Source organism: Apodemus sylvaticus, chromosome 19, assembly GCF_947179515.1.
Source record: "Apodemus sylvaticus chromosome 19, mApoSyl1.1, whole genome shotgun sequence".
Taxonomy (NCBI): domain Eukaryota; kingdom Metazoa; phylum Chordata; class Mammalia; order Rodentia; family Muridae; genus Apodemus; species Apodemus sylvaticus.
In genome coordinates this window covers 44681395-44700919 of record NC_067490.1, presented here as the reverse complement: position 1 = coordinate 44700919, position 19525 = coordinate 44681395, and the positions used below count along the sequence as shown (strand labels likewise).

The 19525-nt window shown below is 45.8% G+C and overlaps 1 protein-coding gene across 1 annotated transcript in view; it reads left to right on the top strand.

Moving 5' to 3' along the window:
- LOC127669996 (uncharacterized) overlaps nucleotides 1-19525 on the top strand; it is a 150238-nt gene that overhangs the window by 52539 nt on the left and 78174 nt on the right. Inside the window, exons 20-26 of the mRNA XM_052164278.1 lie at nucleotides 3205-3360; nucleotides 6713-6806; nucleotides 7635-7772; nucleotides 13928-14082; nucleotides 14935-15046; nucleotides 16437-16486; nucleotides 16849-17025. Of these exons, the coding sequence (XP_052020238.1) occupies nucleotides 3205-3360; nucleotides 6713-6806; nucleotides 7635-7772; nucleotides 13928-14082; nucleotides 14935-15046; nucleotides 16437-16486; nucleotides 16849-17025 (882 nt within the window). The remainder of the gene's footprint in view (nucleotides 1-3204; nucleotides 3361-6712; nucleotides 6807-7634; nucleotides 7773-13927; nucleotides 14083-14934; nucleotides 15047-16436; nucleotides 16487-16848; nucleotides 17026-19525) is intronic.

Below are 19525 nucleotides of genomic sequence, written 5' to 3'. Positions count from 1 at the left end.
TCCTTTTCCTCCCTCTCTCCCTTTCCTTCCCTCCCTCTCCCTCCTTCCTTCTTCTTCCATCCCTCCCTCTCCCTCCCTCTCTCTCCCTAATTCCTTCTTTCCTTCCTTCTCTCCCTCCCTCCCTCCTTCCTTTTCCTCCCTCCCTCCTCTTTCCTTCCTTTTCCTCCCTTTCTCCCTCCCTCCCTCCTTCCTTCCTTCCTTCCTCCTTCCCTCCCTCTCTCCCTTCCTTCTTTCTCCCTCCCTCCCTCCTTTTTCTCCCTCCCTCCCTTCTTCCCTCCTTCCTCCCTCCCTCCCTCCTTCCTTCCTCCTTCCCTCCTTCCTTCCTCCCCTCCAAGCCTCCCTGTGACCCTCTCTGACCATTCCACCAAGCGAGCAAGAGTTTCCCAGTGGTACCCACATTTTATTTCCGCACAACACAAGCCCTTCTGTCTAGATGCTTGATATCGGTTTGTCAGCTCTCCAACACAAAATCACTGCCAGACTGTTTACCGCACTATTCCGTGTCCTGGAATCTTCATCTGTCTGTGCTGTTGTAACTGAGTACCTGAGACTGTGTCATTTGTAAAGAATGGAGATCTATATCTAGTAGTTCTGGATGTTGAGATGTCCAAGGTCATGGGGTCTGTCTTAGGGTTTTGCTGCTGTGAGCAGACACCATGATCAAGAACATTGAATTGGCTCTGGCTTAAAGGTTCAGAGGTTAAGTCCAATATCATCAAGGCAGGAGCATGGCGGCATGCAGACAGATGTAGGGCTGGAGGAGCTGAGAGTTCTATATATCAGGAGGTGGAAGCAGGAGAGTCACAAGTTCAAGGCCAGCCTGGGCAACTTAGCGAGATCTTGCTTGAAAGCAAAAGTAAGAAACATCCAAAGAAGCAGTCTTCATCAAAGACCGATAGTAGAAGACTGACTTCCAAGCGGCTAGGGGGAACATCTTCAAGCCCACACCCACAGTGACACACTAACAAGGTCACCCCTCCTAATAGTGCCACTCGCTGGGCCAAGCATATTCAAATCACCACAAGGTCCACATGTGGCGAGAGCCTCCTGCTGCACCATCCTGAGACCGACAGGCAAAGCTCTGCTTATGCTCACTGGGGAGAGAAGGAGCAGGGAAGTCAGAGAGGAGAAGGGGAAGGGTCTGGTGTCCTTCCATCAGGAACCCACTTCCACAACAGCTGGCCTCTTATTCCCTGACAGCCCAGGCCCCACAACCAATATCCCTTAAAAGTCTTATCAACTGTCCTTGGGTTGGGATTAAATTTCTAACATGCCAACTTTGAGGGACATCTAAACCTCTTGGTGCAGAGCCTGAGCCGCAGCGGTCACTCTGAGGATCTTGGTTGACTTCTCTTCCGCACACATGAAGCTGACAAGCAAAGGGCCTGAGGCAGGAGTGTGTGTGTGTGTGTGTGTGTGTGTGTGTGTGTGGTGTGTGTGTGTGTGTGTGTGTGCGTGTGTGTAACATCTCCATCTGGAGAGGGCTGTGGACCCAGAAGGGCAGAGAAGACAGGTTCTGATGAGGTCTGATTCAGTTTTATCAAGAGCACCACATGACAAGACTTTTCCAAAAGGAGGAGAATGGAGAGAGGGTTTGTTTTAAACACATAGACTGTTGTTCTGATTCCCATGGGAGGCCCTTCAGGCCCAGCCCATGGATTGGTCCCCCAGTCCACCAGCCACCACTGAGGACCTGCCTGACCACAGTCTTCATGGGACTTTCTGTGTATCATCTCCTTACATTCTTAGAATAGCCTTACAAGACAGGTGCAAACACTTCATTAGCAAGGAAGTGGAGGGTGGGGGAAAGATTGAATAATTAGCTTCAAATCTCCAAATTAGAAAGTAGCAGAAACAGAAAGAGAGCTGCTATCAGTCAAACTGCCACCTCAGACACTGCGGCTCTGCGGTGCATGAGTCTCTCGGGAGTTAATAATCTAAAAATTACCCGTAATACATTATAATCATGATATTTTTCTCACTTGAAAAAAATACTTTGGGAGCACAGCAAAGAGAATATTTCATTCTTTCTAAGTGGATTAGGGAAAGCATCATGGGAAATGATGCTATAAATAGAACTGGTTCCCTCTGAAACATGGGGTCAAGAATCCATATATCAAGATGGGGGAGTCTAATGTTGGGTGTGGTGGCGCATGCCTGTAATCCTAGCACTTGGGAGGCAGGCAGATTTCTGAGTTAGAGGCCATCCTGGTCTACAGAGTGAGTTCCAGGACAGCCAGGACCACACAGAGCTACTCTGTCTTGAAAAAGAAAAACAAAAAAAGATGAGGAAGTCTGCTCAAGAGATAGTCAAATTAAACTGCAGGCACTGGGTTGACTCCTAATTCAATGGGCTAATGGACTCTTGAGAGGACCACTGGCACAATGATACAGGGAAGTGGGGGGGTGGGGGTGGGGGAGGGGAGGATGCCATCTACAAGCTAAGGAGAGAGCCATGGACAGCTCCCCCTTCCTAATCCTAGAAGGAACCAACTTGCCCACACCTCGATCTCAGATCTGAGGCAACGGACACACTGTTAGCACTCGGTGTGTTTCTGTGGTTCTTTGTGGCAACCCTGGTACACTAATCCAGGTGCCAGTTGAGCTCATGGTGAGAACTGGCTTTGACTGGAGAGAACGGTAGCTGTCTGAGACTGACTTGCCAGAGCTGGGAGACGAATCAGGACAGGCTGAGGGCCACAGATGCTTTTGTGAGGATATGGTTCCGGGGACTGGTGTAGTAGATGAGAGGAGGACCAGGGCTAGACCACATCTGAACTTAACGAAAAGCCAGCGATGCCTGGCAAGGAGTGGTCACAGCACAGGGGCATGGACAGCGTGGGCCCAGCAAACAGGGATGCTCTCCAGGAAGGGGTGAGGAGGCAGCGTGGGCAGCACCACAGGAAGGCGGGGACTGAGTCTCCAGAGTGAGGGTTGATGAGCTAGCTCAGGAGGTTCCAAGCACAGCAGCTGCTGTGTGAGGAGTAAGGTTTGGGGTGCCACCCAAGTGCACCCCAGTCTGTCATTAGCCTGACCTAGTGGGTGCACAAGATCATTTGAGTCAGTTCTCTTTGCAGAATACAGGGCTGGCTCTGGTTCGATTCTGTGTTCTTGCTTAATCATATGTGTTCACTTTCTCGTGGTTTAATTGTCTTTCAGGAAAAACCACTAACAAACACACCCTTGCCCCATCCCTGCTTTTAGGCTATATAAAGAATTGGCACAGGAGATGGGTTTTGAAGAATCCCATTTGCATCTGAGGCCGGTTCCCTTTGAGTTTGTATCACACAAGGATAAGGTGGACCCATCCCCTCCTGTCTTTATAACTTCTCTGTTGGAGGACAGCAGTCGGGTGGATAGGTGAGTCTCCAGGGTGTCACAATGCTGACTCGGAAGACGAGTGACCAGTGAGAATGTTTTTTTTCCATCCCCACTGGACTGCAAGTTGTGTGTCACACCTTAGATGTAATCTGCCATTGTGCTGGCTTCTTCTTTCTTTTTTAATAAGGAGGGAAAAACAATATCTCAATCAAGGGTATCACTGGATATAAAAACGCAAAATCAAGGTTAGGGAAATGGCTCTATGGTTAAAGAGCTTGCTGTGCAAGCTTGAGGACCTGAGTTCGGATCCCAGAACCCATGTAAATGCCTCACGAGCGTGGTGGAGACCTGTAATTCCAGCGTAGGGAGGTGAGATGGGGATCCTCAGAGCAAATTGGCTAGCCAGAATTACAGCGTGTGTGAGCTCTGGACTTAACTGAGAGACCTTACCTCACTTAGTAAGGTGGGAAAGTGATGAAGATAATTTCCAACTTCAACTTTGAGTTTCTACATGCACGGGCACGGAAACCTGCACACACATATGCATGACTACAGGAACATGTATACACGTATGCGTGACTATGGGAATATATATACACATACGAATGACTGCTAATCCTACACACACTCAAAAATGGAAAAAGAAGATAAACAGCTAGAAATATACAAAATCACCGAGACATGGGAAAAACCAGGTCAGAGAATGCAAAGGAAACCACAGGCTCCCAGCTTCCCTGGTGGACCATGTCCCTTTAGGTAGCAAGGGCTGTGAGGGCTGGCCTGGCCTCCTCTCTCACTTTCCCCAACCAGGAAGAAGCCAGCTACACTTCTGCATCAGTGTCAAAGAGCACAGAGCTCACACGCAAACACACATCTTAGCTCTCTTCATGGGAAACTATTTCTAATCAATGAAACTCAGGGGCAGCCCATGGCACTTTTCTCCAAGACAGAGGCAATCTACTCTGTTACGGCTATTGTTGTGACTGTGGCTGCAGCTGTGGCACGTCTTTTCTCCCACAGTTAGCCTTTCGTGTACGGGGAAGGTCAGCTTCTCTTTGATTCATATGAAGTGTCCTTCCTTATCTTTTTTGACAACTTTAGGTTGAAAGTTGATTTTATTTGATATTAGAATGGTTACTCCAGCTCCTTTCTCGGGACCATTTGCTTGAAAAATTGTTTTCCAGCCTTTTACTTTAAGGTAGTGTCTGTCTTTGTCACTGAGGTGGGTTTCTTATATGCAGCAAAAGGTTGGGTCCTGTTTACGTATCCACTCTGTTAGTCTATGTCTTTTTATTGGGGAACTGAGTCCATTGATGTTAAGAGATATTAAGGAAAAGTGGTTGCTGCTTCCTGGTATTAAAGGTGGAGTTTTGTTTATATGGCTGTCTTCTTATTGGTTTGTAAATACTTTTTCTAGTGTGTAATTTCCCTCCTTGTGTTAGGATTTTCTATTTATTATTCTTTGAAGGGCTGGGTTTGTGGAAAGATATTGTGCAAATTTGGTTTTATCATGGAATATCTTGGTTTCTCCATCAATGGTAATTACGAGTTTTGCTGGATATAGTAGCCTGGGTTCTCTTTGTGTTCTCTTAAGGTCTATATGAGATCTGCCCAGGAACTTCTGGCTTTCATAGTCTCTGGTAAGAAGTCTGGTATAAGTCTGATAGGTCTGCCTTTATATGTTACTTGACCTTTTTCCCTTACCACTTTTAGTATTCTTTCTTTGTTTTGTGCATTTGGTGTTTTGAGTATTGTGTGACAGGAGGAATTTCTTTTCTGGTCCAGTCTCTTTGGAGTTCAGTAGGCTTTTTGTATGTTCATGGGTGTCTCTTTTTTTTTTTTTTTTTTAAGTCCAGGAACTTTTCTTCTTTAGTTTTGTTGAAGATATTTACTGGCTCTTTAAGTTGGGAGTCTTCACTCTCTTCTATACCTATGATCCTTAGGTTTGGTCTTCTCATTATGTCCTGGATTTCCTGGATGTTTTGGGTCAGGAGCCTTTTGCATTTTGCATTTTCTTTGGCTGTTGTGTCAATGCTTTCTATGGTATCTTCTGCACCTGAGATTCTCTCTTCTATCTCTTGTATTGTTGGTGATGCTTGCATCTATGACTCCTGATCTCTTTCCTAGGTTTCCTAGCTCCAGGGTTGTCTCCCTTTATGATTTCTTTATTGTTTCTTGTTCCATTTTTTAAATCCTGTATGGTTTTGTTCAGTTCCTTCACCTGTTTGGTTGTGTTTTCCTGTAATTCTTTAAGGGCTTCTAGCTGTTTACCTGTGTTCTCCTGTATTTTTTTAAGGGAGTTATTTATGTTCTTCTTAAAGTCCTCTATCATCATCATCATAAAATGTGATTTTAAATCCAACTCTTGCTTTTCCAGTGTGTTGGAGGTATCTGGGACTTGCTGTGGTGGGAGAACTGGGTTCTGATCTTACCAAGTAGCCTTGGTTTCTGTTGGTATGGTTCTTGTGCTTGCCTTTCACCATCTGGTTATCTCTGGTGTTAGTTGGTCTTGCTGTCTCTGGCTGGAGCTTGTCCCTCCTGTGGGCCTGTAAGCCTGTGTCCCTACTCCTGGGAGACCAACTCTCTTCTGGCAGGGTCTGTGCATAGAAGGCTGTGGCGCTGCCTGATTCCCTGGTGCAAATGGCGGCAGGAAACCTTCTGTCCCAGCTGCTCCACTGATCCTGTGCCCCGTGCACTTCTAGCCATTCCTCTCCTGACAGATATTGGAGAGAAAATGGAGATCTCACCTCAATGCTCAGAAGTGAAAGGACTGCTGGGAGATCACTCTCTTCTGGCTGGCTATGCACAGAAGGCTGTGGAGCTGCCTGGCTTCCTGATGCAAATGGCGACCGGAAGGCTGACTTACACTTTATAAAGCACATTTGTACATACACATTTCACCCTAATCCTACAATAGCTAACAGTCCCAGCCACAGATGAGAAAACAAAGACTGATAAATACTAAGTTACTTGACAGAAGGCCACAGCTTCCAAGCAAAGGGCTATGCCACAACCTATGCCACAACGTAGGAACCCGGTAGGGAGAAGAGATGAGACAGCTGCTAGAGCCATGGAGAGCGAGAAGTAGATGCCATTTAGGGTGTTCCAAAGACAGGGTTAGTGGGGGATCCTGAACGATGTGGTCTAAGAGTCAGAAGAAAAAGGGAATGAAGAGAACTTTCAGAAGTATGGAGTGGTTATCACCACCAAGTCCAGTGAGAACCGGAAAGGCTCCAGAGCCTTCCGGCTTGGGGTTGAATATGGTCCTCTGTAGAGCTTGCTATTGCCATTGGGGTCCCAGATCCAGTCAGCTGCTGTCTCAGGCCATCAGATGGGTATCCCCTGACAGCCGGTGTGTCGGGATGGGACAGCTCCACTTTTCTTCTTACAGATACTGCCCCGCCTCCCTGGTCCTAGCTATCTCTGAGCTGGATGGCGACCAAATTGGCAAATTCAGTTTTTACACAAAAGAAGCCATCCTCAAGGTAAACGGCTCTGTGTATTTGTTTTTTTAAGAAAAGATGCTAAAATTGAAAAGGAAAAATTAAAACAAAGCAACTTATTCTTGTGTTCTTAAAAAAAAACATTTAATTCATACAAATTGGCTTCCATCAGTAAGAAAAGCTTGCCCCAAGCTCCACCCAGCATTGTGGCATGCCTGTGGTTCCAGCGCTGGGGACGGGGAGGGAGGAGGATCGGGAGTTCAAGGCCAGCCTCAGCTACATAGAGAGTTTGAATTTGAGGCTAGCCTGGGCTACATGGAGCATGTCTCAAAGAGGAGCAAAGCTTTCCTTTATTTTTAATAATACTGGCCTTGCATGGGCTTGGCTCGAGCCACGAAGACTGCAGCTGCCGTGTTATAAGTTCTGTTAGGGACGAAAAGAAAGGACACACAGCGAGCTCAGCTGTTTGAAGTGTGCGGTTGCCGTTGGAGCTTTTGTCATCGCTTTTAGAACCCAATGTCATTTTCCCCCATTTGCCTTGAGCTTTGCGGCTTTTATATAGGTAGGAATCTTTCTCGATGAGTCTGGGTAACCCGTCAGAGCCCTTCTGTGACCGGTGGGTAACCCGTCAGAGCCCTTCCCTGACCCGGGGATTGTGTGGTGCCACCACGGCAGGTCAGACTCATGCCCCCTGCCTGGGATGAGCCCGGGAAGAGCGGGTTCATTCTGGCAGCTGAGCACCGGGAAGCCCAGTGTATCCTGCAGTTCACCTCCCGGTGTCTCGGTGGTTTAACTAATCAATGAGCTCCACCATCACCTTCTCTTCCCTCTGGAAGCGATCTCTCTGTAATTCACATTCTCTTCCTGCAGCTCTTGGTCCATTCAGGAGTGGAAAATATGCAAGTGACCCTCGCATGCCAAACTGCTCAGAAAAATGCTTTGATGGTGGCCGTTCAACAGGCGTTCTTTTACCGCATCCCTGGAGCGGACAGCCCTGTTGATACCAAGGTTAGCTTATAGGATGGAGATGCCAGAGCATGCCACCCCTGCCAGCAGCTGATGCCAATCCTTCCTCCTCTTCCCCCTCCTCCCCTCCTGTCTTTCTTCTTCTTTCCTCCCCCTCCCTCTTTCCCCACTTTCCACTTCTGTCACCTTCTCTTTCTTACCTGCGTAGGGAAACAGATGCAGTTTCTCACACTGTACGCTCAAAACACAGACTAGTTCTGTGACTCTGAAAGCCACGGAGGCTTCTCCCCAACAGCAAGCAAGCAATACATTCTGCAGAAGACACCACCTGGGACATCTCATATTCAATTCAATGATGACACCGCCCACCCACAGCACGTAGCATCTCACAGATGAAGGGGCTTCAGTTCCGACCCGGCTCCCACTTCAGATCCAGTCGAGGCCTTGGAACTTCTGATTGGATGGCTACAAATTAGAGCACCCAGGACTTCCTCCTCAGGCTACTTACTGTAGTTCTCACAGAATGGAGAGAGCCATGGGATACAGTTTATCTTAAAAGGATAGAAATGAGCAACCAGATGAAGAGATGTGTAGGCAGTCCGAAGGGCCCTGACTTTGTGAGGTATTGTTCCCATAGTGTTGGGCGTGTGATCCCTACGGCATGTGGACGGATTCTCCATCACTTTCTTGAAAGCCTCTGCATGTCCAGCTGTTCTGAGAGTCTCCAAACTCAGTCCTTCTGAAAGACTTCATCACATGGGTCTGATGGATCCTATTGGATCCTGTCAGATCCTGTGACCTGCACAGAGGCTTGGACAAGTACGTAGAAAAGCAGCCAGACAAATGGCTGCGAGCCTGTCCTAAGGGAGTCAGTGAGAACCTGATTAGGGGACGCGTCCTCCTCAGATCTTGACTTCTCAAAGGACAGAATTTGGCCAAAGGACACAGAGAGTTTAAGCAGAAGTTCATTGAACAAATCAAAGGAGATTCTTTCCTTCTAGGGAGAGATGAGGTTGGGCTCACCTGAAGAGTGGGGTTGTTGACATGTGTTGAGTGGTATTTAGCAGCCCACTGGGGGCGGTTTCAACTTTTAAGATGTTTTAATGTCTATGAGGGGGTCAGCATATTTATGAGGTAAAGTGGTACCCCTCCAAAATCATGGCAGACCCCATCTCTCTTTTAGGGTATTTTTTCCTATGATCATCTCAAAAAGTCCTTGGGAAAGGGGACACTAAAAATCACAATACTGATCATTTTTTAATAAAGCCAGGGCCTTTTGATGATACAGACCCTGACTTAGTACACATGTGGCAGCTAAAGATGTGTCCTGGAGCCTAAGTTTCTGATACAGGGAGAAGAATTTGAGTGTAGCTTCAAGGATATTTGTGTATGTATGTATGTATGTATGTATGTATGTATGCATGCATGTATGCATGTATATATGCATGTATGCATGTGTGTATGCATGTATGCATGTATGTGTGCATGTATGTATCTATGTATGTATTCATTCACTTTACAACCCAATATTAGCCCCCTCTCTTCCCAGTATCTTCTCACTCAGATCCTCACCCCATTTCCCTCTCTCCTTCTCCTCTGAGAAGGGGGGCCCCCTTTGGTATCCCCACAAACACATCTAGTCATTGGAGGCATCCCCTCAAGTATATGTAGTCACTGCAGGACTGGGCGCTTCTCTCCCAGTGAGGCCAGACAAGGCAGCCCAGTTCTGGGAACAGGATCTACACGCAGGCAACAGATTAAGGGACAACCCCCACTTCAGTTGTTGGAACACTACACGAAGACCAAGCTGCACTTCTGCTACATACCTACAGAGGGCCTAGGTCCAGCCTGTGTATGCCCTGAGGTTGGTGGTTCAGTCTCTGGGAGCCCACAAAGATCCAGGTTAGTTGACTCTGTTGGTCTTTCTGTAGAGTCTCTGTCCTCTTCAGGTCCCTCAGTCCTCCCCACAACTCTTCCACGCAACTCCCCGAGCTCCATCTAATGTTTGGCTCTAGGTCTTCAAGGATATTTTATGACAAAGGGGCATTGTTACCCTCAGGAGACACAGCCACGAGACACAACTGTGTCCTAGATCCCAAGCGCATAACTCTTGGTCTAACCTGGAGATGTCGTGACTAGGAGACAGCTGCTGGATTTTGGTTACAGCATATCAAATTTCTTGCCTACCCAGGCTCCAGAAGACGCCAGCAAGGCTCTTTATCCTGTCCTGAGAGCCTAGGACAAAATTACTTCTGCAAAGGAGTCTTGTATGCTATTGAAAGGGAGATCAGTGTATTTAAGATTAGGTTTCTTTGACCTCTGCAGAAAGAAATTCCAGTTTCCATGGCCTGTCTCTGGGAGAAAAGGGCAGGCGAAGGGCCCCTGAAGACTGGGGGTACGGGTGAGGGGGGGTGTGAGGCCCCAGGCTTTGCCTGCTGTTGAGGCTTAAGCTCCTCGGGGTTATTCCAGCCACTTAGGCAAAAACAAGGCCTTGGGAGTTTTGACTCAGGAGCCCTAGGCAATGCCTCCTCAGATGCCCTCCCCACACACATATGTCCTCTTTGAATACCTACACACATGTGGTTAGACACAACAGACACAGGCAGGTGCATATACATATAAACAAAAATAAAAATTGTGAACATGTCTGATGCAATCCTTTTTAGTCTATTCCCAGAACCATGCAACCATTGACAGTTCCTATTTTAGAAATAACTGTATCACTTTCCAAAGAAACCCTGTACCTCAGGGGTCACTCCCACTTCCCCTCCACTTGGTCCCTGGTAACCATGATACTTTCTGTGTCTGGACTTTTGTGTCTCCACTGTTCATATAAATGTGACGATGCACGTGGCCTTCTGTGTTTGGCTTTTCTCACTTAGCGTGATGTTTTCCAAGTCCGCCTGTGCTACACCATCTATTGTTCCTCATTCCTCTTCACTACTGCATAATATTCTGACATGTGGATATACTCTTTTGCTTATCCATTTGTCAGTGAGTTGCCTTGACTTGACTTCTTGGATATTAGGAATAATACTGCTGTGAACATCCACATACAATGCACAGAACAACCATGCCTCCGTGGTTAAAAACCTGTAGTAGCTCTTTGTAGCCCAAAGCACAAGGCCCAGCATCCTCATCAAGTATATAAGATCTCTGACCCAAGCTTTCTCTCATGCATGTCCTCTGAACTCTGTTTTAAAGGTCTAGACATTTTGTATCATACACACCCAACTCCTCTGCACACTTTTTTTTTCTAAAGGATGCTACTCATCCTCCACAATTCAACTCAATTATTGTTACGGGGACCCCACTAGAGATGATCACTTAGACACACAGTTTATGACCAACTGAAAATCTTCATTGCAGCTGGCTAGGACCACACCCAGGTCTTAGGGAACCCAAGTGTAGCCCCAAGCATTTAGACCAATGGCTCTCAACCTGTGCATTGTGACCCCTTTGAGGGGGTCAAATGACCCTTTCACAGGAGATATAGTGTATATCAGATGTTTACATTATGATTCATAACAGTAGCAAAATTTTAGTTATAAAGTAGCAATGATTTTATGGTTGGGGGTCACCACAACATGAGGAGCTATATTAAAGAGTCACAGCATTAGGAAGGGTGAGAATCACTGAAATAGACCAAGAGACCTTTAAAAGCAAAACAAAAACAAAAACAAAAAACAAACAAAAAAAACCAACACTTTTTCTAAGGTTAAAAATTATCCTGTTATCTCCCTTGTCAGCTATAGGAGGAGGTTTGCACAGGTAAACAGTTTAACAGAAGCTAAGGTCAGCTGACTGAAGCACCTTGGGCCCCTAGACTGGAGTTGGGTAACTTCCCATAGGAACCTCCATCAAGGAGATCAAAATCTAGTTAAGCCTGAAATGTCCTCTTTGAGAATACAAGACGGAGGACCCTCGGCACTGTCTGGCCCTGTCACATCACATCTTCCAGAAACCATCCAGCCCTCTTTGAACTCCACTAAAGTGAATTTTATGATTGTGTCTTCATAAGATGCACATACAGATAGACTTATAAATCTTTTACAACTATGGGACGGGAAAGGGTCTGATAGCAAAATCAAGAGATGGAGTGAGCTGAGGAAGAGGGTGAAGAGATGAGGTAGAAATTTACAGCCACTGCTGCTGAAGGAAAGGAACCCATGAACCACAAACAGCATGGCCTGGCAGAGAAGGGGCGAAAAGTTGCTCGACGACAGTAATCATTAAGGAAAAATAACTTAAAACCCCACTGAGAAATTGTCCACGCATGTTAGAACAGCTAAAATGTAAAAGACTGACCTCCTCCAGTGCTGGCAAGGATGCGGAAGATCTGGAACCTTTGCATACTGCTGATTAGAGTGCAAAATGGCACAACCACCTGGGAAATAAGCCAGCACTTTCTCCACTGTTAAGCACATGTCTATCATATGCTGAGCATTCGACACCTAGGTGAAATGAAAGCACATGTTCTTACAAAAATGTGTGTGTGTGTGTGTGTGTGTGTGTGTGTGTGTGTGAATGTCCATAGAAGTTATATTCATGACAAGAAGCGGAAAGGAATCCAAGAGTCCTCCAATAGGTGAATACATAAACACACGTTGGCATATTCATACAATGGAATAGTACACAATAGGACAAATAAATGATGGATGCCCACAACAATACAGATGACGCCAGATAAAAGGCCTAGATTCTGCACAAATCTGTATAAAACTCTAGGTGACCCATCCTAGCCTGGAACTGCCAAACCAGAGGACTGTTGAGAATGGAGTGGAGGGAGAGAAGAATGGGTGTGGTCGTTGTGCGTTAGCACGGTGGTGATGGTTTCGTACCGAGAGCATGTCACATTTACGTCAGACCCTACCTTACCAATACTTTAAAAATATTTAATACAGAAAGTTACCATTATAAAATGGAGAGCTGAATTCTATAGCTCTGAATGAAGAGGGGTGAAGCAGATGAGGACAGATTAAAATGAAGACGTTTGATGCTCAATTTCCCAGCTGGCTCTGGACTTCCACTCTCTGGGTTGGAGTAAAAGCTACGTGGTCAGAGTTTAAGCAACATGGACTGAATGAGACTCTGTCTCAAAAAACCCACCAACAACAAAAAAGCAGATTAGAACCGAGCAAGCAACTTGAAAGTATGGTAGGATGAAGGGTTAGAAAGAGATGCGGACACCCTTGCAAGAAGGGTAGAAAGGAGGAAGTAGCTGGGCATAGAGTGAAGATGGGCGTGGTCACAGCTGCCATTGCAGATCAGCTCCCAGCTGGCAGGAAGCCAAATAATGGCAACACACAGGCCAAAAGAATCTCTTCCTACCCTCAGGATCTGGCCAGGAAACAGGTTCTAGAAGATAAGAGAAAACAGATGCAACCCAAAGGTGAGGATTGAACTCAGAACATTTGTTCTCATCCCTCTCAGCATCTTATATAGAGACTTCTGTTTCCTGCCGTCTAGGATGCCCTAAGGGTCTTGGTGGGAGTGAGGTTGGGAACTTGAGTTTTTTCCATCTCTGAGATTTTCTTCCCTTTGGCCTCATCTGCCTTACATAATTTTAATATGCCAAGTCCTTGGTCGTGTCATTGAAGAATGACTTTCCCTTTGAAGACTTGGCCTTTCTCTTTCAGTTCGAAGTTGATGAAACATCAAAGCTTCTATCCACCATCTCCATGATGAACCGTGCTGGAACAGTAGAAGACACTGACTTTGCATTTCCTGCCCCAGCCCTCCGTCGCCCCACTGTCCCCTCTTTTCATTACATTACCAAAGAAGACATATATAACTTAGATAGGCTTGGGTCTCCTTGAGGGAATTTTCCAGATCTTTGCAATCCATTAACAGAACATGCAATCCATCTTCCAGATCAGTAGAGTCCAATACCAGTTCTTTAGAAGATGGCGCTCACAGAGCATTCCAATCAACTACTTTGTCTATGATGACTTTTTCTGCGAGCGCTTTACATAACTGGAAATGTTCTGGAAATAGCCCTGCTTTGTGCCTTACCCCTACTGTGTGCAAAGTGTTGTCTCTCTTCCCATTCCCCACTCTCTCCTCTTCTCCCTTTCCATCACTTCTCTCTAGTCTCCTCCTCTCATCACACATGTGTGGGGTCTGCTGTGGACCAGCAGTACTACAGGGCATATATATCCAACACACTGAACTCATGTTGGTTTCAAATGGTTTAGGAAACAAGTTCAGACCAGAGACATCATGGTGGAATGAGTCCAAGCAGAAGAGATTCCAAAACCACGAATGGCAAAGAACATTTCCTGTTAGCCCCGACTCTGCGAGCCCCAGACACCTTTACTCATTCTTCAGAAGGATTTAAGACTTCCAAGAGGTACTGCATCTAGTGGGAAGAGATTTGAATCAAGCACAAATAGATTGGGTGCTTTATTTTTTTAAAGGTTTCATATGAAGACACTATATGAACATTCCTTCATCTATGGTCCAGTCTCTGATGAAGTCAGCACATCCTGATTATGTTTCTTCCCGTTTCTCTCTTTTCTTTTCTTCACTTCCTGCTTCTTTGTAGATTTTATCATGTTCTCTTTCACAAGCTGGGAGGTAAATGAGCCACTCCAGACTTTGCGTAACTGCGTAAGACTGAGAAGCACAGTACTGTTCTCAAGCTAATTACAAAGCTTTTACTGTTGATTAGAATAATGGGAGGGTGAGTTCTCTGAGATTCACGGTATCCATAGAGTATGTCTACCACCATGGATGCCCTACTATGCCTTGATCTATTTCCACCATGATGGAAACAGACATAGGCATATTCTCTAATAATTGTGACCACTCTGGACATTCTGTTGAGAGACGAGGGTGCTCTAATTAATTTGGTAACTATGGAATGAAAAATGACAGCAGGCAAATAACTTCTAATGGGACATGTGGCCGGAGGTCAAGAATCTTCAGACCACATTTCCCGCGTGGGTGGAAGATTTAAGAACAGTGTCTGGTTGAAAAGACCCTGCAGTTCAGGTATCTTTGTAACTAAGGCAGAGGTCACATTGCCCCAGCCTTTGATGTCTTGGGAGTACAACGGCAGGTGAGTCACAGATGCTCTTAAGAAAGTGGTTGCTGTGGAGACAGAGCAGCCTGACCTCTGCCACAGTGCTCAGCCTGAGTTATCAAGAGCTCTGGTCAGCCTGCAGCGGCCCCAGCTCAGCTGTCTGCCTTTGTTCTTCAGGGCTCCAGAGGCCTTCGTGTCCATTCAACTAGAAAAGGCGGGCTTGCGGGACCTGATGCTGAACACCTTTCTGCACAAGAAGCAGACAATGAGGGACCAGATAAAGAGCCCTGTGAGTGTGAAAGGGAAAGGCTTGCTGAAGCTCTCATTCCTGTGTGTGTGTGTGTGTGTACAAATAAGCAGTCTGAATTTGGCATCTGTTGCTTTAAATTGTTCAGATAGAGTGATTGAAAACATATTATGCACATAACTGGAAATGAAACCCAGTCAGGACAGAATCTACAGATATGTGGTTTCTTCAGAAACTATAGCAGTGTTTAAGAAATGCACGTTTTTCAGAAGCCGTGTTTTGTTTTGTTTTGTTTGTTGTTTTATCTTGTCACTTTCTAACCAGACTAGTCTGAGTACCTGTGCCAGGAGATTTGCTATTTTTGAGCAACCTGCATGGGTAGGTGACTTGGGCAACGTAGGCAGATGGTCACCTGTAATCTTTGTTTATCAGAAGCCACTGTTGTGTCTTATTGGAGTTTTTTCCCCCAAATATTAGTCAAATCATTTAGAAAATATTATGAAACTCAAACCTTTAATCATTTAAAATTAAATCCCAATTTTGTCAGTAGTGTTTCATTATCCATTAAGTGTTGGCAATGCCCTGTTCTCTGGAAGGAAATGGGAAGGTTTATTTTCTCTAGGCTTTGTCCCTCCCTATGATAGGAAAGGAGAGACTAACGTAGGCACCAAGTGGGCCAACAGCAGCCCAACACTTTATTTACTGATGGCTAACAATGGAAACAAAAGGCGTCGATTCTCCCCCAAATAAACAATTCTCAGAAACCAATGACTGTGTGGAGTGTGTAAGCCCCTAACAGATCTCCAGAATTGCCAGCACCTGCTAGACCAGAAAGAAGTCAGGCAATATTCCATCAGGTTTTTCTGCTCCAGGGTTTTCGCCTATCACAAGTTAACAAGTCAGTCCCTTACCCTTGTGTGTATTGGTTCTCTGGATGTATCCATTCTATATATACAATGTATCCATTCCGTGGATTCCTGAGCTCAGAGACAAAGAACTTCCTCCTCCCAGCAGAGCAGACACAACTGGCACATTTGTATTAGTTCCCCTTGCCTCCCAAGTCCCACAGAGGCAGGGAGGAAGAGTTACCAAGCGCCCTATGGGACCCACAGTCAGAAACTGCAAAGCTGGGTGGGGTGCCTTTTTAACGGCAAAGCTGCCCCTTTTCCTAGAGAGAAAGAGACTCTACCTCATCCCTGAGGGTTGCTGTCAGTAAAAACAACCCTGAAAATGGCTCAGATGGAAACTGGGCGGGGCCTAGCATTTTTGGAGTACTCAGCAAGATAGGAACAAGTGGAAGAGAACCACCCAAGGGTCTCCCAACGCATTTGCCCTCAGAAGGAATGCCACGGCTTCATAGCTGTTCCCTACTTGAACTTGACCACACATTCATTTGAAAGCTGGCTTACTTATTTTTCTCCTGTATTGACAGGATGATGTTGAAAAAGTGAAGAAGGAACTAATAGTTGAATATTGCCAAAAGTAAGTAGCATCTGTGTGAGTAACACGCACTGGCTTCTCTGACTGCGTAGACTTACTCGCCAATAGCACTGTCCCCCAGAAGCCCAGACCATGAGTGGTGGCTTGTATGTAGATAATCCACAGCCCTGTTGGATGGATAGAAGCCCGGAAAACTCACATTCAGACGAGCATAAGAAGGAAGGACAGGAGGTACTTTGAAGGGGTCTAGTGCTTCTGCCTTCAGGCAGTGCCAACCTAATCTGGTGGCAATGTCTTCTCAGCAAGGGTGTTGTGTTCTCCTTGAAAAGCCCCCCCCCCGGAAGTAGATTCTGGACCCTCTCTGAAAGCTTCTTCAGGAAACCATCTCTTCTTCCAACCTTCAGGTTGACCCGCCGCATGTCTCATTATTCCCTTCGGGGTCAGATCATGGCCTACTGCAATAGCCTACGACTTCTGCTAGATGACTGTCCTGCCATCAGAGACACCTTCTTCATGGTGGGACAACCGAATGAAAAGAAGGGATTGAAGGACTCCAGTGGAGAATTCAAGGCAGACCCGAGGTATGTGAGGCTGCTATTCCACTCCCCAGGCCTGCTGTCTCCCAGAGAGGTACGTTAAGTATAGAAACTCTTGAGGTGCTAGGCAAGGATGCATACTATTAGGAAGTTGTGGAGCCTCTCAGAGGTGGGCTCTTGGGAAAGGCTTTTAGGTCATTAGAGGGGATTTGGGGGTACTGGTTTCCTCTTCATTGCAATCTACTCCTTTATTTTTCAGCCACAAGGTGGGCTGTCGTGCTGGGTGCTATAGTCATGACACACCCAGGCCAAACAATGAGCTGAAAACTTTAAAACATTTAAGTACAAAAACATTTCTCAGTTATAACTAGGTTCTTTTAGATATGTGTTATAGTCGTAGAAAGCTGGCCTCTGGCTTTCTTCCCTTTGCCTGACTTTCTGGCTTAGAAGGTCAAAAGAAAACATCAGCACTCCAAGAATAAGAACATCTCTTTCAGTGAAGGAGTCCTTTGTTTATGGGATGGCTGACTGAGTTTCCATCAATGAGGTTTTGTTTTCTCCTGGGAAGGCCAGAGAGTCTCATCAGGCATAGGCCTTTGTACAAGCTAACGTCTAAAATAAGTAATCAAACAAGGGTGCTTGGTTTTGGCTGTCTACTAGATTCCAATATTGCACTCAGCGGAGAAGAAATATTCAGAAGAAAATAATAATTAGCCAGTGCTGTGAGTCAATCAGCAGCCTGATTTTCTCTGGTAGGAAACCCAGAGATAGAGGGAAAAGACAAGAGCTAGTTTTATACTTCCTCATCACGCTGTGTAGATTTCCAAGTCAAGTGTTCTCAACCCAGTCTACCGGGCTTTCCAGCCTGGATGGGGAGTCAGCATCCCTGTGCAGTCACTAACCACAGTGCCTTGACTGTGAAAAGCAGGGAGCATGTGTTATAGGTTATACAGTTTCTAGGAAGCGTACTCACTTCCTCCATTGTACAGAGTTTGAGTAGCCGTGATATTTATAATATGATCATTGACGACTATCCCGACCCGGGACCTAGTTATTTGGGGGATCGAGGAGGATCAATCCTGAAAGAGAAACGGGCGGGAAAGGAGAGCTAGACCAAGCAAAAAGGTTGTCTTGTCAAGGTCTGTTTATTGAAAGGCGGAAGGCCTGGTTATAAGTCCACAGTAAGGGGAGAGAAGGAGGAGCTGAGGGAGAATGATTAAAGGCACAGAAGGAAGGGAGGACATCTGGCTCAGATGCTGGCGGCTTGAAACAGCTTGCAGTTTTTTTATGGAATGCTGGTTCTTCCCTAACAACCCCAGGTGTGTATCCAAGATAAGGACCAGTTGGTTCCCACAATCAGCCTTGTGTAAAGGAGGCTTCCAACAAAGGGTCAGTGGATTCTCAAGGTGGGAGCTGTTGAAAGTCTGGTTTCCCACAGTTTGGTCTCCCACAGACGACACAGATGAAAGACATTGGAAGATGGCTTGCTTCAGACTGTGCATCCGTTCATTCACTCACTCATTCATTCACTCACTCATTCATTCATTCATTCACATATGTACATCAGCCATCATTTGTTTGGGACTTGCTTGGTCCCTGGCTTTTTGTGCCAAGCATTAGGAACAGAGGCAAACGATTCATTGGCTCTGGAGGAAAGCTCAGTTATCAGCTAACTTCAGAGAGAAGATGTTAGAGGTGTTTCTTGAGGTCTTTAAAGGTACAAAGGAGGAGATGTTTAGTTCTACCTCAGTGCCTCGAAGAGGACAACAAACAAGGACTTTACCAAAAAAAAGAAAGAAAGAAAGAAAGAAAGAAAGAAAGAAAGAAAGAAAGAAAGAAAGAAAGAAAGAAAGAGGAAAGAAAAGAAAGAAAAAGAAAAGAAAAGAGAAAAGAAAGAAAAACAAAAACAAAGACAAAACAACAAAAATGGAATGGCCAGTGCAGGCCAGAGAGTGAACGGAGGTGAAATTCTTCATCTCCCACATGACGGTGGGGACCATCTTGCCTTGGTGTCTACAAGGTGCTCCGGTCAGTCCTGGGTACCAGGGTTTTTCTTGAGTGGGCGTCATGCCTAATGGATGTAAGGATGTATTTACAGAGGAGTGTGTTGAAGACGCCCCTGCAGGCTCTCCTGTGGAAGGCTTTGCTGGACGCCTGCAGGCCAGGAAGGGTACAAGACATTCACCCTTCATGACAAGTGTCCCAAGCCAATCCACCAATCCTTCAGGACTTCTTCAGTGTCCTCATCTTACTACCCTCTAGACATGTTGGCCAATCTACGTTTGCCATCAAGCCTTTAGAAATCCTATCCAAATCGAAATCATGAATTCACCTCATTTTTGTTTAGAATGAAATGTATTCTGGGACCCGTTTTGTTTCTGATGTGTTTAATTGTCAGTAACCAATAAGGAGTCAAGGTTAGAAAGGGGAACTGTGTGCTAGTTCTTTATAGTTCTTAGTTTGACATGAAAAGTAGCCCCGATGTCTCCTAGGTGATAGCATCTGCTAAAGAGTAAATGAAGCCAGCTTAGCTAAGTGGAGAGCC